The sequence below is a fragment of the Sarcophilus harrisii genome, chromosome 2 (genome assembly GCF_902635505.1).
Source record: "Sarcophilus harrisii chromosome 2, mSarHar1.11, whole genome shotgun sequence".
NCBI classification, from domain to species: domain Eukaryota; kingdom Metazoa; phylum Chordata; class Mammalia; order Dasyuromorphia; family Dasyuridae; genus Sarcophilus; species Sarcophilus harrisii.
In genome coordinates this window covers 417,203,599-417,223,279 of record NC_045427.1, presented here as the reverse complement: position 1 = coordinate 417,223,279, position 19,681 = coordinate 417,203,599, and the positions used below count along the sequence as shown (strand labels likewise).

General features: G+C 42.1%; 1 protein-coding gene across 1 annotated transcript; it reads left to right on the top strand.

Annotated features, from left to right (window-relative positions):
* Positions 1–1,409: 1,409 nt before the first annotated feature.
* Positions 1,410–19,532, top strand: LOC100920345 (lateral signaling target protein 2 homolog). The gene is made up of 13 exons (XM_003756896.4): positions 1,410–1,507; positions 10,244–10,384; positions 11,870–12,007; positions 12,293–12,495; positions 12,754–12,843; positions 12,988–13,077; positions 14,722–14,820; positions 14,955–15,374; positions 15,856–15,944; positions 16,261–16,353; positions 16,931–17,011; positions 17,232–17,335; positions 17,688–19,532. The coding sequence occupies exons 1-13, from the start codon at positions 1,466–1,468 to the stop codon at positions 17,802–17,804; spliced, it is 1,707 nt and encodes a 568-aa protein (XP_003756944.2). The 5' UTR covers positions 1,410–1,465; the 3' UTR covers positions 17,805–19,532.
* Positions 19,533–19,681: the final 149 nt, after the last annotated feature.

Sequence of the window (19,681 nt, the reverse complement as noted above, 5' to 3'; positions counted from 1 at the left end):
AGGAGGAGGTAGCATATGAGCTGAGCCACTTTTCAGGTGCAGAGAAAGTCTGGAAACACTCGGATGCATTTCCCTAGAGAACCAGAGATCTATGTGGGAGAAACTAAGTTTTACACCTTTGTAGTGGCTCCTTAAATTAAATGCTTCCCCCTCCCCCAAATGTTAACTTAAAAGTTAAGGTCCAAAAGACCTTTTTGTCCCCATTCTCTTTGATCTTAGTGCCTTTCAGACTACTCTTGATTTAATAATATATACATATATTTACATTTATAAAAATATAATGCATTCATAATAATTAATTTAATAATAATAACTAGCATTTATTTAGCATTTTAAGGCTTGTGATACTCATAATTCCCTAAGAAGTAGGGGCTATTGTCCTCTTTTTACAGATAAAGAAACTGAGGTATTGAAAAGTTAAGTCATTTGTCCAGGACCACATAGCTGGAGAACGTCTAAGGTTGAATTTGAATTTAGATCTTCCTGACTTCCAAGTCCTGGCATTTATCTACAATACCACCTAGCAGTCTTTTATTTATTCTGTGTCAATCTTGTTTGTAAAATGTTATTTGTATGTTGTTTTCCCCATTAGACTGTGAGTTACTTTAAGGAGGGAGTTATTTTTTGTATTTATTTATATTCCCAGAGTTTAACACAGATTTATAGTAGGCCTTTTAAAAGATTAGCTGTTAGAGAATAATCCAGAGCAAAATAACAATTGTTGTTAGTCATAGCTGACTTTTTACGACCTCATTTGGGGTTTTCTTGGCAGAGATACTGAAGTGGGTGTGCCATTTCGTTCTCCAGTTCATTTTATAGATGAGTACACTGAGGCAAACAGGGTTAAGTGACTTGCCCAGGGATACACAGCTCGTAAATGTCTGAGGCCATATTTGAACAACTGATTTCAGGACCAACTCTCTGTGCATTATAGAGCCACCTAGCAGCCCTAACAGCAACTACCATTACTTTAATGCTCAGGACTTTTACAAAGTATTTTCCTTACTTCATCGGGGATCTAAGTAGTCAAGCATTATTATACCCATTTTACAGATGAGATCACCGAGCCCCAAGAAGCGTAGGGAGGCAGAGTTGAGCCCAAGCTGAGTCTGAGGTTCTAGTTCTGTCTCTTGTCATTAAAGAACTTCCTCTCCTCGGTTCCTCTCTAAGTAAACCGAGATGAGTAATATCATTATCTCGGTATTCAATTCGGCTCTAACTTTCTAGGATTCCGGAACCTGTCTAGCCCCTAGCTGGATGCGGCTGGGCATTTAGACTCCGGAGTGAACTGGGGTCCATCCCTCCTCTCATCCCTCCTCCCCCCATATTTTCAGGGCCAGCCCACGGCGGGCCAGGCGGGGCGGGGTGTGCGGCGCGACGGGGGTGGGGCAAGACTTGCTTCTGCTTAACCAAGGTGAGGAGGCCTAGGTGAGCTTGAGCAGCTGTCCCTTTTCTCGATCCTGCCATGCTGCCTGCCGCTCTGAGGAAGTGGTTGAATCGGCCTAAGGTAAATCCCCTAATCCTTATCATCTTCTTCCCGCAGTCTGGTGCCCTAGGTTCCCCTAGACCCCAACTGCAGCTTCTCCTCCCCTGCCCTTCCTAATGGGAGGTTTCCGAATCCCCGCCAGCAAACAAATTAAGTCCCTTCCTGTTTTTCCTACTTCCAGACCCTCTCCCCTACGCGGATTGTAAAGACACTTTCTAAAAAGGGAAGAAACTTCCTCCGCTACACCCTTCCCGCCTCACTCCTTGCGGGCGCCTAGGAGGCGGCTTTCCTCCTCGCGGGAGCTATTGGTGGGTGTGAGGAAGGGGTAAGCAGAGTAAGCCGTGCCAGGCCTTCCTTGGCATTTCTGGGGTGTAGGTGTCATACTGGAGCTCCGAGGGGAGATGGGGGTGCGTCTGGATTGTATCCCAAGGAACCCTGACAGGCTCCTCAGGATTTATCCAGAAGGTACCGCAGGTCAGGGGTGGTGGTGAGGAATTAAAGAAACGAGTTGAGGACCACCAAAGGGGTTGAGTGAGCCCTCTCCTTGGATGGGGCAACCAGCCCCTTTGCTGAGTAGAAAGCTGGATGGTAGTTGGAGGGAACTCTGGCCGGTACACATGCAAGGGTTCCGGGCCAGCCTTTTGCTTCTTTTCCTAAGTTAGGCCTCTTCCAGTCAATCCTGTTCCTTCTGAACTCAGTTTTTCCAAAGAGTATGAGGAGGTGGAGTAAGTGGAGGGGAGGAGGTGTTTGGGGGGGGGGGGGTGAGTCAGAACTTGTACCCCTCCCCCCCAGGACTTGAAGAAACCTTTCAGAGCTTTGGAGATTAGTCACGAACTGGTCAATATAAGAAATTCGCCTTTCCCTATTTCCCCTCATTCATTCATTCATTTACAATAGAGCAGTGCTAAGACTACCAGAATCAGGATGACTCTACCCATGAAATTATCCACTTCTCCCTCTGTGGCTCCAAGCTTTACAATTTAATTGGCCTTGGAGCCTGGCTGCTGCGGTACCACTTTTAAAAAATAATGGTCTCAGTCATCATAATGGCTAGGTTCAAATCCTAAGCTCTGAGATTTACTAGCTGTGTGGCTATGAGCAAATTAATTTTTCTGAGCCTCAGTTTCCATAGTTCAGATTCTTATCACTTCTCTCCTCTGCTACTGAAATAGTCTCCTAATTGGTCTTCCCCTCGCCCTTCTCTTTATTTCCTCTATTTTGTCCTCCACTGTGCTGCCAAACCAATGTCTCTTAATACACAGGCCTCTCCTGCCCAAGCAGCTTCTGTGGCTCTCTGTTGCCTATAGAATAAAATAACAAAACAATCCTGGCATTTAAAAACCCTTCACTTTTCTTTATTGTTATTCAGTCATGTCTGACTCTTGTTGACTCCATTTGGGTTTTCCTGGCAGAGATACTCAAATGATTTGCCATTTCCTTTTCCAGCTCATTTTCCAGATGAGGAAACTGAGGCAAATAGGGTTAAGATTATATAGCTAGTAAGTGCCTAAGGCTGGATTCGAATCCAGGCCCAGCATTGTTAGTCTTCACAATCTGTCCCCATTGCACTATGGTACCATCTAGCAGTCCAGCTTCTCTGTCTAGTTCAAACTAATCTTCATTCCTATCAAACTATCCTTATTTTTAGTTCCGCTTTCACAACATTCCATTCCCGCCTCAGTGTCTACGACCAACTGACACCAATTCAGGGAATGCTCTCCCTCATCGATTGCACTTCTTAGAATCTTTGGCTCCCTTCTAGGTACACCTTAAGTGCCAACCCCTACTAGAAGCCTTGGAGATCTCCAGGCCCACGATTCTCTACTTTTCAAATTGAGTATCCTCACTTTTCTCATCTCTAAAATGAACCAGAGAAGGAAATGGCAAACTACTTAAGTATCTTTGCCAAGAAAACCCAAATGGGGTCATGGGGAGAGGATATAACTGAGACCAGTGAACAACTTTCCAGATTTCTTTGTACTTCTCTCTATAGGCCATTGTTTTCTGGAGAATACTAACTCCCTAAGCTCAAGAGCTGGTTTTAATTTTTTCCTTTGTATCCCATTGTATCATCTGATCCATTATTAACACATTTCTCTTTCTCTTTGACCAATCTCCCCTCTGGTTCCCAGTGCTTTGTGTTGATTTTACATTTATTTAAATACATAAGTAACCTGGGACTTACAAGTTGTACCCATAGTATCAATCAAGCATTTATTTAGCACCTACAAAAGAAAGAGAAAAGTGAAACTGGCCTTGTGCTTAGAAGTTTACAAAATGTTCATATGTTGAAATATATACAAAATAAATACAAGTCTTTGGGGGACAAGGATACTAGCAGCACAAGGGACAACAAGGACTTTGGACAGATAGTAGCATTCCCATTAGCTCTTTGAAGGAAAACAAAGATTCACTGGGGGGGGGGGGGAGGGGGGAAGAGTGGGGAATGTGGTGGGGTAATGAGGCATTCCAGACATTGGGAACAGCTGTTGCAAAGGCATTAAGACTAGAGGTGGAATTTCAGCTATGAGGAACAACATGGAGGCTAGTTTGACTGGACATAAGTAAGGTGTAATAAGACTGGAAAAGTGCAATGGGGACAGATTGTGAAGATTAATAATAATAGCTAATATTTATATAGTATTTGCTATGCATCACATGCATTACAATTATTATCTCGTTTGATTCTCACAGTAACCCTAGGAGGCAGATGCTATTATTATCCCCATTTTACAGATGGGAAAACTTGCCTAGTTAAGTGACTTGCCTAGGGTCACACATTCATTATGATCAAGTGGGATTTATACTAGGAGTGCAAGGATAATTCAATATTAGAAAAACAGTCACTTAGTATTAAAAATCAAAACATTTAAAAACTACATGATTATCTCAATAGATACAAAAAAAGTCTTTGACAAAGCACAACACCATTATGCTTAAAAGACCTACAAAATATAAGCATAGAGGGACCTTTTTGAGTAACATAAAAAGTATCTATTTAAAAACAAGAGCAAGTATCATATGCCATGTGTATATACTAGAATCATTTCCAATAAATATGGGAGTGAAGCAAGGATGCCCACCTCCCCAATATTATTTGATATAGTCCTGGGAACCCTAGTAGTAGCAATAAGACAAGAGAAACAAATTAAAGGAATAAAGCTATATAAAGAAGATATAGAATTATGCCTGTTTGCTGATGATATGATGGTTTACTTGGAAAACCCTAGGGAATTAGCAAAGACATTCATTGAGACAATTAATAGTTTCAGCAAAATTATAAGCTATAAAATAAATTTTCAAAATCAATAGTATTTCTATATAATAATAACAAAACAGAAGAAGCAATAATGAAAAGGAAAATCCCATTCCAATAACTAAAAAATGCATAAAATATCTGGGTATCAACTTCCCAAAATGTACAAAAGACATATAGATTCAATTACAAAGTGTTATATAGAAATTAAAAAACAAACAAACAAACCTAAATAGCTGGAGCAATACTCAATGCTCTTGGCAAGGTCATGCCAAAATAATAAAAATTAGGATATTGCCAAAATTAATTCATACTTTTAATATTATACCAACCAAATTGCAAAGAGGAAACTATCGAATTTGACAAAATAATAACAAAATTCATTTAGAAAAACAGAAGATCTAGAATATCAAGGGAAATGATGAAAAGAAGCAAGAATGAAAGGGGATTAGTACTTCTATCTCAAACAATATTTAGCAGCAGTCATCAAAACCATCCATCTCTAGTTAAAGAATAGATTGATAAATGGACTAGAAAAGAGAGATTAAAAAACAATGGACCTCAATAATTTGATAAAGGGAAAAACTTAAATTACCTAGAAAAACTCCCTTGGTCAAAACTGCAAAGTACTCTAATAAAAGTTAGATTTACATTTATGTCACACTCCACAATAAGTGGATATATATGATCTAAATATTAAATATTGTAACCATAACAAAAAAATTAGAAGTGAAACAGATCATGTACCCCTTACAGGTCTAAGTAGGAGGTATATTTTTTTAACCAAACAAGAGATAGAGGCTATTAACGAAAAATAAAATAGATAACTTTGCTTACTTAAACTGAAAAGTTTCTGCATAGACAATATTAATGCATCTAAGATAAAAAGAGAAATGATTGAATGGGGGAAAATTTTCATATCAAATTTCTCTTATAAGAGTTTGTATTTGTCAATCTTTTTCAGAGTTTAATCTAAGAAAGACAGAATTAGGTTATATTTATGGGTTTATTCCTCTCAAGAAGGTAGACATCTATCTATACGTGTGTTCATGGGAGCACCAGATAGAACTGAGCTCAGGGTAGGTAGCTGGAGACAGGGGGAGTTATAAAGACAAAAATCACTAGGAGGCGGTATAATTGAATATTGGTCTGATCAGGAGTTTTAAAGACAAAAATGACAAGGAGTTGGTATAATTGAATATTGGTCTGATCAGGTTATCAAGTCAAAAATCACAGGTCAAGGGGTGAGAGTAATCGAATAGTGGTCTTATCAGGTTATCCCTGCACTGACCTGCTTTTCAGAAGGCATATAGTGGTTGTATCAGGTTTGGTCTCGAGGCAAGAGGTTGACATGAGCCAGTTTGAGTTGGTTCTCATAGCAGGGAGAATTCAGCAATCAAATATTGCAAAGAATTGCTGATGTGCCCACCTTAAAGAATGCTGTTTGTCTTCTACTTGCCTGTTCTGATCTTATGTCAGTCTGGCCTCTTCTAGGTAGCAGGAGAGCTTGAGCAAATCAAGGTGGTTAAAAAAATCATTAACTGCTTCATTTCCACAGTATCCAACATTATATACACACAGGTATGGCTATTAGCCATTCCCCAATAGAACAATAGTCAGAATGTATGAACAAATACTTCTCAGAATTAGAAGTGAGAGTTCACAGCTACACAAGAATATGTTCTAAATCACTAATAATAAGAGAAATGCACATCAAAATAGCCTTGATGACTCACCTTGAAACCTACAAATTGGCAAAAAGGACAAAAATTAGCAAGAGTGGTTAATATTGGAGTGGTTATGGAAAGACAGGCACACTAATATATTTTTGGTGGAACTGTGAAGTACAACCATTTTGGAAAGCAATTTGGAATTATGCAAATAAAGTGACTAAAATTTCCATATACTTTGAATTAGAGACTTCATGATTATGTTTATGACCCAAAGAAGCCATCAATGAGAAAAAAGACCTCATACACTTAAAATTATTTATAGCAGCACATTTTGTGATTGCTAAAAATTAGAAACAAAGTAGATGCTCACTGACTAAATAAATTATAGTATATTAATATAATGGAATATTAAAAGTATTGTAAGAAATGATGATTATAAAGAATTACAGAAAATATCTATATAAACTGACTGAAATAAGGAGAACCAAGAAAACAGTAGACAATAATTACAACAATATAAATGGACAGAAGAAATGGACACCTGAAACATCAAAGGTAAATATAACAAAATTATAAAGATTAAGTGGAACTTGGTGACCCCTAGGTGGGGCAGTGGATAGAGTACTTGAGTTGAAATCTAGCCTCAGACATTTAATAGCTGGGCAAGTCATTTAATTTCAATTGCTTCTCTCCCTTCACTCTCCCTCCCTTAAAGAAAGAAAGAAAGAAAAATAGAGCAATCAAGTATGAATGAAGAGATACAAGAAAACATCCTTTTCATTGAAGGAGGAGAAGCACAGTTTTACATTGCATATGTTCTCAGATAGTTTCAGTGTATTGATCAATTGTACTGACATTTTTTCCTTTTTAAAACATACTATTTATTTTATGGAATGGCTCTCAGAGGTGGTAAGAGAATTGGACACATGTAGGATGTTTGATGGTATAAAAATAGAAAATATCAATAAAAACTTGTTTAAATAAAAAAGTTAAACGAAGGAACAAAATTAGACGCAAGATCTCTCAGAAAAGTCCTTTGTTACTCAGAGAGTAGAGTGTGACTGTACTAGCCTGATGCATTTTCAGTCTCTCTCTCTTCACTAGCTCTTTCACACCTAATACAAACAAGTTCCAATCTGCCCGCTCTTAAGCCTTTCTATTCTCTCTCCTCCCTTCTATGGCAAACTTACCTAAAAAGCTATCTACACCCTAAATCTCTATTTCTTTACTCTCCTCAACTTCTTGTAATCTGGTTTCTGTCTTTACTTCTCTGTCAAAATTGTTCCTTCCAAAGGAATGGATGGAATGGATCAAAGGAGGGATATTTGGGATATCTATGATGAAAAAAGAAATAGGAGATACCAATAAAAACTTATTTTCAAAAATCAATACTGGTTGACTGATTGAGCTGTTTGCATGTAGTATGTTTTTAGCTTTTCTTTGCATATCTAATGCTTAGCACAATGTAGGGAATACAATGTAGGCACTTAATAAATGTTTGTTGATCAACTGAATAATAATGCTTGACTTTTATTTTGGGCTTTAAAGTGTTTTATAGACATTAGTTCCTTTGAAGTCCTGTGAAATAGAAATTATAGATATTAGTATTCCCATTTTTAGCTAAGTAAACTGAGACTTTTAACAGCTCAATGATTTGCCCATGGTCATCATGCATCTGGTTATCATCAAGGATCAGATTTTAAAGCAAGGAGTCAAACCTAAGGTTCTGACTACCATTCCAGTATTCTGTCCTCAGCACTACACTTACTGTATCAACAGTTAGAAGGCAGTTATATAGCAAGATTTTGTGAGAGATGATTTGTGAGAGATGATTTGAGATGAGTTTTAAAGGATGGGTATAAATTTGATAGATGAAAAGGGAAAGAGATATACATCCTGATTCTCTGCACCAACCTTAGTGGTCAGTCCCTTCACATATTATATTGAAATGTCTATATTTTCTTCAAATGAGTTTTATATATGTAATGAGTATATAGTTTTCCTTCAGTAGAATGTAAAGGCTTTGAAAGGAGGGTCTATTCCATTGTGCTTTTATATTTTCATTAAGCACATAGGAGGGACTGTATAAATGCTTCATGAATGAATTTCAAATGAATATATAGTTAGCATAGTGAGCAAAACCAAGAAAGCAAATAACATTTTTTTAAAGGTGAGAACTATCCAATTTGTTAAGACCATAGTGGATTTCAAGACGAGTACTATGAAATAAAGCTCGGCAGGTGGAAGGGTGTCAGTTTGTGAAAGACTATGAATGACAGGCCAAATGAGTTCAAAGTTTTCTTAGAAAATAGGAAACTATTATATATATTATAATAGCATAAGCTATTTGAGAGGGAAGGGATTGTCTCATTTTTTTCTTTGCAGTTTTTTCTTAAGCAATGTCTAAGATAGTGCATCCTATAGTTACCAACTAAAAGCATGTTGAGTTGAATTGAAAGGTTGAGTGGTGTAATTATGTGGGTATGTGGGAAAATATTTAACAATCAGCTCTCTAGAAAACATACACATGATATACATTTAAGTTGAATCTACATTTTTAATGTTTTCTCCATTACTTGGTAAGCCTAGACAATCAACAAAACAATAAATGAAACACTTTTCGCATTTCCTAGTCACAAATGCTCACATTGGAAATTTAATGTTTGGCTCTTTGCTTCAAATTGGCTCCTGTACATCCCTACAAAGATTATTCTTGCAATGATATGAAGAATGGATTTAAGTGAGGAGAAAAATGGAGCCAGAGGCTTAGGAGACTGTTGTAATAGACCAGGAATATAGTAGTGAGGGTGGTGATAGCAGAAATAGAGAGAAGAAAGATTTCAGAGAGGTTTTTGTGGTTCACTGACAGCACTTGGTCATTGAACAAATGTGAAAAGTGAGGTAGAATGCAAAGGTTTAAGATAAACACCAGAGTTTTTTAACATGGGAGATAGATTTTTCCTAAGTGTTTAATAAGCACCTACTATTGTGCTAAGCCTAGGCATTTGAATCTAAAAGTGAGAATCTCTGATCTCAAGGAGCTTAGATTCTAATGAGAAAGACTACACCCAAAGGAATTGTGGCCAGATAAGGGAGCTGAGTTGCAGTGGAAGGACAAATAGTGAACTTACTATGTAGTGGATGGGTGGATGAAATGTGCGAGGTTTTTGTTTGTTGTTTAGGTGTGTCTAACTCTTTACAACCCCACTTGGTATTGAGTGGTTTGCTATTTCCTTCTCTAGCTCATTTGACAGATGTGGAAACTGAGGCAAACAGGGTTAAGTTACCCAGGGAAACATAGCTAGTAAACTGTGTGTGAGGTCAAATCTGACCTGGGGCTACCTAGATATCTGGGAAGATGAGTCAATCAAATTAATCAAGAATCAGATGTTTAAAGCTATAAAGGCCCTGAGTAGTCTTCTAGTCAGTGGTTCTCAAACTTAAGTTCTCAGTATCTTTATATTATTAAAAATTATTGAGTATCTGTCCAAGGAGTTTTTGTTTATGTGGATTATATTGACATTTACTGTATTAGAAATAAAAACTATTTATGAATTTGGAGACCCTCTGAAAGGGTTTCAGAAATTCCCCAGGATTCTCTGGACCATACTTCTGAGAATCACTGATCTAGCCCAATGTTCTGATTCTATAGGGGAGGAAACTGAGATTTATAGGGATTAAGTGATTTGCCCAAAGTCACACTGGTTGGAAGTGACAGAACTGGTATTAGATACGTATCTTTTGACTTCAAACCTAGTCCCTAGAAACCTAGGGTGGGGCTCTCAGAGGAGCACTGACTCAGCCCTAACTCCCACCTTCCTTACCCAGAGGTCAGATCCGCGGCTGCTGGCTCAATTTTTCTTTGCTGATGAACGGGTGACACAAGTGGTAACCGAAATCATCTGCCTTGATGTACAGGAAGACCCTCAGCACTATCTGGTGCTGCTGAATCAACTTCATGCCAGCCAGGTATGTTTCCCTTCCAACATTAGATAGGCCCTTTGTATACCATTGGTGGTTCCCTCTCTCCTACTCTTGCCACCAGTAAGGTAAGCCTTTCCCCTTGGGGGCTGTGCCTAATGGACTGGGGAGGGGAAAGAATAGAGGAAGGAAAACCAGTTAGGAGGCTGTCAACAGGTAAGAGATGAGGAGGCCAAAGGATATAGTTAGCGTTAGTCACTTTTTGAAAAGCGTAATTACTAATTGGTCTAACCAATCTAAAAAGCAATTAGAAATTATGCTTAAAGAAAAGAAAAAGTGACACAGAAATCCCATTGCTAGGTATATGCCCCAGTGAGGTCAGAGACAGAGAGAGTCTCACATATGCCAAAATTTTCATAGGAAAAACATTCATGTTTTTTGGTGTTAGTAAAGCACAGATAAGTCCATTGATTAAGGACTGGCTAAATAGAGTGATAAATAAATGTAATGGATTATTAGTAGGGCACAAAAAATGATTATTTTTGAAGAATTCAGTCATAGACTCATTTATATGAATGAATATAGAATGGATCAAGGAGAACCAAGAAAAAAAAAAAGCAGACAGAATGAGTATGATTATATAAATTAAAAGGACCAAAACGCATCACTGAATGATGTGTAATTATAATAATCAAGTCTGGTCCTATAAAAGAGGTGAAGCAGGAAATGTACTTTCTTCCCTTATTTGTAGAGGTAGAAGTTCAGCAGATATATTGTCCAATGTGTGAAACTTCTACTGGCAACTCTATTCTTTGTTACAAAGCATGGCTTGTTGAGTAGAAGAAGAGGGTGAGGAACATATTTGTAAATGAAGTTGACATAAAAACAAAAACTATCAGTAAGTTTATTTTTAAATTGATGATGAGGATCTGGACTAAGGATTCTGGAGGCAGAAACAGGACTTGGTAGCTGGATGCAAAAGTGGAAGAAGAGAAAAGTGTCAAAGATGACAATAGGGTGACTGGCAGCACCATGGACAGAAACATGGACCTAAAGGGAAAAGCGGGTTGGGTTCATAGCAATTCATAGAATGTTAGTTCTGGAAGGGAACTTAAAGATCATGTAATCCATTTTATAGATAAGGAAACTGAGGTCCAGCAAGTAGAAAGGTCTGCCCAAGGACATAAATAGTAAACAGCAGAGGTAGGGCCCCCAGCCAGGATTTCTGGCTCCCAGTCTAGGAATCTATTATACCTACATTCTTCAGCCCACAGGTTTAGGTGCTGGTGAGGTACTGGCTTGGCTCGTGGGTGATATGTATCCAAGTTTCCCTTTCAAGCACAGAGCTAGGTACTTGAAGAAAAAGGAGTAGGGAAGGGCTGCCCTGAGGGTTTGGGAGCACAAAAGTGATTCTCTAGGGGCAGAAAAAGGGCAGAAGCTGGGGGGAATCCCAGAGTCTGAGAACTTGAAATGGGAAGGCCGGGTTGGAACGAGAGATTTTGATTGGATTTTATGCTTTGCCTGGTGCCCCAGGAGCAGCTACTGGCAGTGATGGAGCAGATAATAGAGGAGACTCTGTCTGGTGATCGAAGGCCCCGGGACTATGTGGCCAAGTTCCCAGAGGAGCTGCTGGGAGTGAACCTAGGGTCCCATGTGCTCTTTGCTGCTGAGGTTAGTGTTGGCCTGTGAACACTTTGTGTACAGAGCTGGGGTCCCTCGGTGTTGAGGGAAGATGCCCAAACTGCCAATCAGCCCCTTCCCTTTCAAGCCCAGCAGTGGTCCACAGAGGTCTAATATGGCCCATCATCCTTCTAAGAACTGGTATGGGGCTGATCTCAGTGGGTTAGCTGTCGCTCCTTTCCTCCTCCTGCGCCCGTTATTCCTTGATATTGCCCCAGCCCCTCCCCAGGGCCCTCTGATCCATCCTGTTCCAGCCAGCCCCCTGTGTTCCCTCAGTGCCTGGTGGCTGGCTCCTTTGTGGAAACGGATGAGCATGCCCAGCAGCTGCTCCAGCCTTTAGCCCGAGACCTGCTGCTGAGCCTGGAGCAGGCTCGGGCTCTCCTGCGGGAGCAGAGTCTCAGTCGCCCTGGGCCCTGTTCTCAGTCTCTGCGTTCTGCTCTGCGGCGTTTTGACGACCTCTTTGCCGACTTTGAGTTCAAGTAAGGCTAAGGCTATGGAAGAAATCTGGGGCTGGGAGACGTGGACAGGCAGTGACTACTTCTGGGTACTGTGCTCTCAGCCCCTTATGTGAGCTCTGAAGTTCCGCCATCTGCTTTTCACCTTGATGGGAGAGAGCCTGTGGGACCCGGGGGTGAGGGAGGATGGGCTCAGCCGCAGCCAGGTCTCTGCCATAGTCACTATTCTAGTAGCTAGAAGAGTTGAAGGGGATGGATCTGACTGTCATGCTTCTTTCTCAGCTATGTGGCAATGGTAGCACCTGTGAAATCCCCGGAGGAGCTTGAACAGCAGCAGGAAGTGGCTGTTCTTTTCTGTGAGACAGTAGCCAGGTAAATAGCTTTGTGGGAGGGGCACAAGGAGATGGCCCAGCATGACTGAGCTACAAAGCTGGAGATGGAAGAATTCCCTGGAGCTGGACCACCACAGGGCTATGCTGGGCACTCACACCAAATTCTACTTTTTTTCTGGATCAGGGCCCTGGAACTTGGCTACCTAACCCAGGAGATGATTGACAGCTATGACCCTAGTCTCATGTTGACCATACCTCGCCTGGCTATTATCAGGTGAGGGAATCAGATCTCTGGGTTTCTAGGGCCTCATCTTAAGTTCAAGGCTACTGCGAGTCTCTGGAGTAGGGGAAAGGGAAGAGGAACCCATGTTCTTAGAATCTCAAGCTGAAAGCTACCTCAGAAACCAATCAGTCCTATCCCTTCTCCAAGCAGGAATCCTGTCAATGATTTTGGACATTTCTTTCTTTCTCTAGTCCTTCGTTTTTTCAGTTGTAAAATGAGGGGTTTGGACTAAATGACCTTTAACTCCCTGCAAAGCAGTCACCCTTCAGCCTCAGGGAGGCTTTTAATATTAAGGAACTCTAAAATCACTTCTTGAGATAACCTTTTTTTACTTCTAGAGAGTAATAATTCTTAGAAAGCTTTTCCCTTTTTGAGGTTGGAATCTGTCTCTTTGCAGAGTCTGCCCTGAGTTCCTAGTTCTGCCAACTACAACAAAATATACAGTCAGGCTCAATGGGGCTAATAAAAATAAGCATGACCTTAAAGGAAGGAAATGGATTAGGTGATCTCTGAAGTTCCTTCCAGTTCTGACCATCTCTAATTTTTATCATTAGTTGAGTGCAGCATTAAATATACTTTGGGAACTCATTGAGTTCGTGGTCCACAAAGACCTCAGCATCTTTTAAAAATAAACTACTTGCAGCACCAGCCCTGAAGTCAGGAGGACCTGAGTTCAAATCTGGCCTCAGATACTTAATACTTCCTGCTGTGTGACCCTAGGCAAGTCACTTAACCCCAGGTGCCTCAGCAGCAAAAACAAAACAAAACAAAAAACCCTGGTTGCCCTTTTTGTAGTGGCAAGGAACTAGAAATTGAGTGGATGCCCATCAGTTGGGAAATGGCTGAATAAATCATAGTATATGAATATAATGGAATACTATTGTTCTATAAGAAATGATGAGAAGGCTGATTTCAGAAAAGCCTGGAAATACTTATATGAACTGATACTAAGTGAAGTAAACAGACCCAAGACAATATTGTATACAAGACCAACAAGATTATGTGAGGATCACCTGTGAAGGACTTGGCTCTTCTAATCAATGCAATGAGTCAAGGCAGTTCCAATAGGCTTGAGATGGACAATGCTATTGAGAACCAGAGAGAGAACTATAGACACTGACTATGGATTGAAAGATAGTATTTTCACCTTTTTTTGTTTTTTTCTCCTCAGGTTTTTTCCCCTTTTGGTCTGATTTCCATATTTGTCATATTATGCATCACCACATTGTTGTTACTGTATATAATGTTGTCTTAGTTCTACTCACTTCACTTAGCATCAGTTCATTTAAGTCTTTCCAAGTTTTTCTGAAATGCGCCTGCTCATTTCTCACAGAACAATAATATTCCATTACATTCACATACCATAACTTATTCATCCATTTGCCAACTGAAGGGTATTCACTCACTTTCCAATTCCTTGCCATTACAAAAAGAACTGCTACAAACAAAAGATAAACTGCTTTCTAGCCATAACATTCCTTTCTCCCTCCCCATCTCCCCATCCTTGCATAGTAAACATTTTTAACTTTAGTTTGAGACTTTATTCATATTAAATGTTTCTCAGAGCCTGGATATGAGATGAGCTCTGGTGACAGGGATTGGGAAAGGTCCTAACATATATCTTTTGCTCTACAGTGGCCTTCTCATTCACCCTGAGGGCCCTCTGAGCCTGAACCCACCTGATGCTACAGCTTATGTCTTCAGTCCCTTTCAAAGTCTTTTGCAGAAGATCCAGTAAGCAGGGAGGGAAATGAGATAGTTCCCATTGGTCTGGTTTGGGGAGGTCCTGTGGTCTTGTGTTGGATGGAATAGGGCCAGGTGGTCAACTAAGGATTCTAGAACACATTTTGGCCCTTCTCCTCCCACAGGGCCTTATTGGTAGTATTATCAGCTGATGAGCTCTTCACACTTGAACGGAGCCTGTGTATGGCAGATACCCCCTGGGAGGCAATGGACAATCCCAGACAAGAGAGCTCAGTAGCTAACACTTCTTGTCAGCCTCGGGTCAGGACCCTACAACCTGCCTCACATGTGCCCTTCAAGCAGAATCCAACCCCTGCTTGTCCAGATCAGGGGTTAAAAGCATCAAGTGAGAGTTTGGGAACCAAGCCAGGTACCTCCTTCCTGTGGACTGACTCTGGAGATGCTGCCTGCCCCTTGCTGTTACAAGTACCCACTAAAGCCGAATCCCCAGGCACCGTCCAACATTCAAGAGAGCCAGGGAGACGAGAGCCCAGAAGATATGGTGTCTGCCAAGATGTTGGGCAAGACCAGCTGGCGACTGCCAGGTAAGTCTTCGGTTAGGAGATGTGAGTCTGGCGGGAGAAACTAGAGGTCAAGAGCCCTTCCCCAACCCTATTTTAGAGTTTCAGGGTCTTGATTGCCCAGAAGCCAGTAAGGTCAGTCCCACCCAAGCTGATCCCAGCTCAGGCTTCTGGCTCAGAATGGTTCTTATCTCAGTCGTCTTAAGAATCTTAAGAGACTAAAAGGTAGAATACCTGGGTTCTGACCCTTCCCGCTTGTCTGGAAAGTGAAGAGTTGGATTTTTAGAGTCCTTTTTAATTTTGAAATCTCAGAATTCTTGGTCCCTCTGGAGTGTATGTACTGATCTTTTCCCTTCTTGCCCTATCCCATGCCATCCCAACCCATTCCAAAGTTCCATTTTGTCCCGGATTCAGGGGGAGACTTGGGGTAGCTCTCTTCTCCCAGCAGTCTTTCCGCTGCCTTTGGGACAGGTGACCCTTCTGAGCCTCTCTCTTCCTGGGACAGGTCCTTGCAGGCAGAGATGGGCTGGGCACTCCGGACCAGCTACTCGAGCCCTCAGAACATGCTCCACTCTCTCTTTGTCTGTATCTCAGGTGAGGGCCTGTTGGTGGAAGGGGAAAGGGGAGGAATAAGCTCAGGATTGGGGTCTTTTACATGAACATGGGCAAAGAAGTCTGTAGGGCCTTGGTGTCTGTATTGCGTTAAGTTGAGGGACATTCTTACTCCTTGCATCATCAACACATTTTAATGTGTTTTTTAATCCTTTAATGAAAAGGATCAAGGCTGGGAGGGAAAGGGGTAATTCTGGAGGAAGGCTGAAGAACTCCCTCCCAGGCCTTCCAGAGCCTGTCAAGATAAAAGGGTGGAGGGGTGGAGGGAAGAGCCATTGTTGCACCCTCTGCCCACTAGGTGTAGCTGACCAGTTGCAGACCAACTTTGCCAGCGAACTCCGAGCCATCCTGCATATGGTGTTCCAGGTGGTGGTATCTAAGCCTGGGCCAGGTGAGAGTCCCAGTGGCTCCCAAGGGCTGGCTCCCATTACAGGGGGCAGGGAGAAAGCGCTGAGCTTGGGGTCAGATTATTATCCAGGTCTTGCCATTTACCGTCTGTGGGATTTTAGGCATGTCCCTTAACTTTCTGGGTCTCAATTCCCTCATGTTTTAAATAAGGGATCTTAAGATCAGAGTTTGGAGAAGGAAGGAACTTTAGAGGCTCCTCTTACAGATGATAAGGATATTGAGGCCATGAGTGACTTGCCCAGGTTCACATAGCTAATAAATATAAATGATTGTATTCGAACTGATTATACATCTAATGTTTTACCGGAAACAGTATCCCAAGTGACCACCATTTACCGAAGATGAACTCTGAGGTCCTTACCTCCTCTAAATTTATGACCCTGTTGTGTTGCTATTGTCCTTACCCCAGAGAGCAGTATTTCCTGGGCCATGGAGGGAGTTCCTTAAGAGGACTGGGTTAAATCAGGGATATTGTCTGTAGTCAGAACTGAATCTGGGCTCCATCCTCCCAATCTTGTACTTATCTCTGCATCCCTTCTCTCCTTGTGACCCTAACAAAGAGGAAGAAACAGAGGAAGGAGGATGTGGGTTGGCTACCACTCTGGCAGATTGCACCCTGTGTGGTGAATATGGCCAAGAAGGTAAGTTGGGTCCGAGCATGCCCTTGCAGACTGGCTCAGCCCCAGTGGTTCCCAGGGAGTTTTAGTGGGCTCCCCTTGTGTATCTAACACACACTCACACAAAGAGAGACTTGGCTACTCTCACTCTGGAGGTGTAGTTGTACCCATTGGTGCCCCCCCACCCCCAGGTATGGTGTCCAAAGGAGACAGCTCACAGACCATCTCCTCATTTGCCTCTCAGAGCCTCCTGCCTGGGTCCCAGACCATGCCTGTTTTCATTGCACTGCATGCCAGACTCCCTTTAGCCTCACTCGCCGAAGGCACCACTGCCGGAACTGTGGGAAGGTAGGATGGTGGAGGAAGAAAGGACGAAAAAGGGTGCATGCTGGGGAGGAAAAGGGACAGATGAATTCTGGGCCCCTTTCTCAGGCCTTCAGCTGTCCCTTAACGTTGTCCTGGTCTAAGCCCTGCATTTTTCCCAGGGTGCCCAGAGAGAAGTCAGTTGTAGCCCAGTATCTCTCCTGGGATCCCAGGAAGCTGGGAACATGAGCCTGGGATGCTAGGGTGGTCCTTTTTAGCATTGGAGCTGGGGGCAGCGGGTAAAGGCCCTCCTGCAGCTCCTGGTGCCAGCCTTTCTGGAGACGTGGGCCAGGGAAAAGCTGGGGAGACAGTGAGCTCTTCCTCTGGTGCCCTCCAGATCTTCTGCTCACGATGTTCCTCCAAATCCGTGCCTCTGCCTTGGTTTGGCTACATGAAGCCCGTGCGGGTGTGTCTCCACTGCTACGCTGCCCACGTCATCCCAGGCTGCTCCTGACATCTCTGCTCCAGTCGCCGGCCTTTGGGGCCAGCGGACAGAACTGCTTCTGCCTGTTTCCAGGCTCTGTGCTGGGGATCAGGGAGGCCTAGAGGTTCCTGGGATGGTCATCTAGGGGGCTGGATCTGCCCCGGGAAGGAGAACCTTTGGGAGAGAACTCCCCTGCCCTCCCTAGGGTGAGGGGGGGGCTCTTGGGGCCTTGGATTATGGGTCTGGGGCACTCTTTTCTCCCCAGTTTTGAAAATTCTCAGGCATACTGCTCTCACTGCTCCTGTACAAGCTTTGTGTGCACACTATGAGTGATCAAGATCACTTCTCTCTCCTTTCGTTCCTTTCTATTGGGTCTTAGAATAGATTTGAACCTACCTTTTAGCCCTTCTCATCTCTGTCCCTGCCTTTTAGAGGCCTGGAGTCTGGGCCAGAGGGGGCACCCTGGTGAGTATGTTTAGGTGTTTATGTACCTATGTCTGTGTGAGTGGTAAGGAGGGGAGCAGAGAAGTTAGGGGCCTCTTCTCACTTTATGAAAACTTTCTTATTGTAGCCAGTCTGGGCTTGTAAATACCTGATTTATCCCATCTGTGCCTGCCTTCCTAGTGGGAGTAAGGGCCAAGGGAGTTATGGTTCCTATTGCTCACAGGTGTATTTTTGTTTAATTAAAGACAGAGATTCTTCAAAGTGGTCTTCGCATCTCTCTTGTGGCCAGGTAGGCAGTGGGGGATAGACAGATGAAAGGAAGCAAAAATGAAATTTGTTCACAGCCTTTTACTAAAAGGGAGTGTGTGTGTGTGTGTTGGGGGGGGATAGAATATTGAGGACCTGAGGAATAAAAACAGACAGGCATAATCCCTGATTTTTATTCTGTACCTGATAATGAGGGGACCAGGGGACCCAGGTGGGGAAGCAGATAGACAATTCTTGGAGTCAGAAAGACTCATCTTCCTGATTTCAAATCTGGCCTCAGATACTTACAAGCTGTGTAACCCTGGGCAAGCCAGTTTATCTGTTCTGGAGCTCAGTTTCTTTAGCTGTAAAATGAGAGGGTTGGATCTAATAGCCTCCAAGGTCGTCTAGCTTGAAATTTTTGATCCTTGATTCTTCTTTTAATTTAACATGACCTTAAAAAAAAACAACCCAAAACAACAAGCTTTCTTGGTGCCATATGTTCTTACAGCATAGTTATTTCCAGATACTCTGTTCCCTGCTCCTCCCCACCCCTACCCAGAGCTTCCTTTGTAACAAAGAAAAACACTTAAAAGCAACAGATCTTGCAACCCAGTCTTACATCTTGGGCAACACTCCAGAGCCCCAACTTCTTCACCTTTCCAATAAAAGGAAGGAGGAACATTTCCTCATCTTTTCTCTAGGGGTAAAATTAGTCATAATAATTACACAACATTGGACTCTCCTTGATTCTTTTATTATAGTCTCAATGTCTATTATTTTTCTAGTTCTGCTTGCTTCTCTGCTTTAGTTCATGCAAATTTCCCCCCAGGTTTCTCTGGTTTAGTCACATTTGTCATCTGTGGTGATGCAATAAGATTCCATTCACTTCACAAGCCACAATTTGCTCAGCTATTCCTCTGATTGGTGGACAACCATTTTCTGATCCTTGATTTTTTTTTTAAGTGTTTTAAGGTTCCTTTTGTTGTTTGAGTTAGTCATTTCTAGATCTCTCATTCCTCCACCCTCGAGGCCTTCTTTCACAACAAATAAAAACAGCTAAGCAAATCATGCCACAGGAACCAGGCCTATGCACTAGCGTCTCCTTCCTTCCTGTCATCCCGGTTTACAGCTTGAGTGTCATGCGTGACTTCTCACTCTCACACATCTATTCAGTTAACTTCCAAATGTCACGTTTTTTCCCCCCATACAGCATC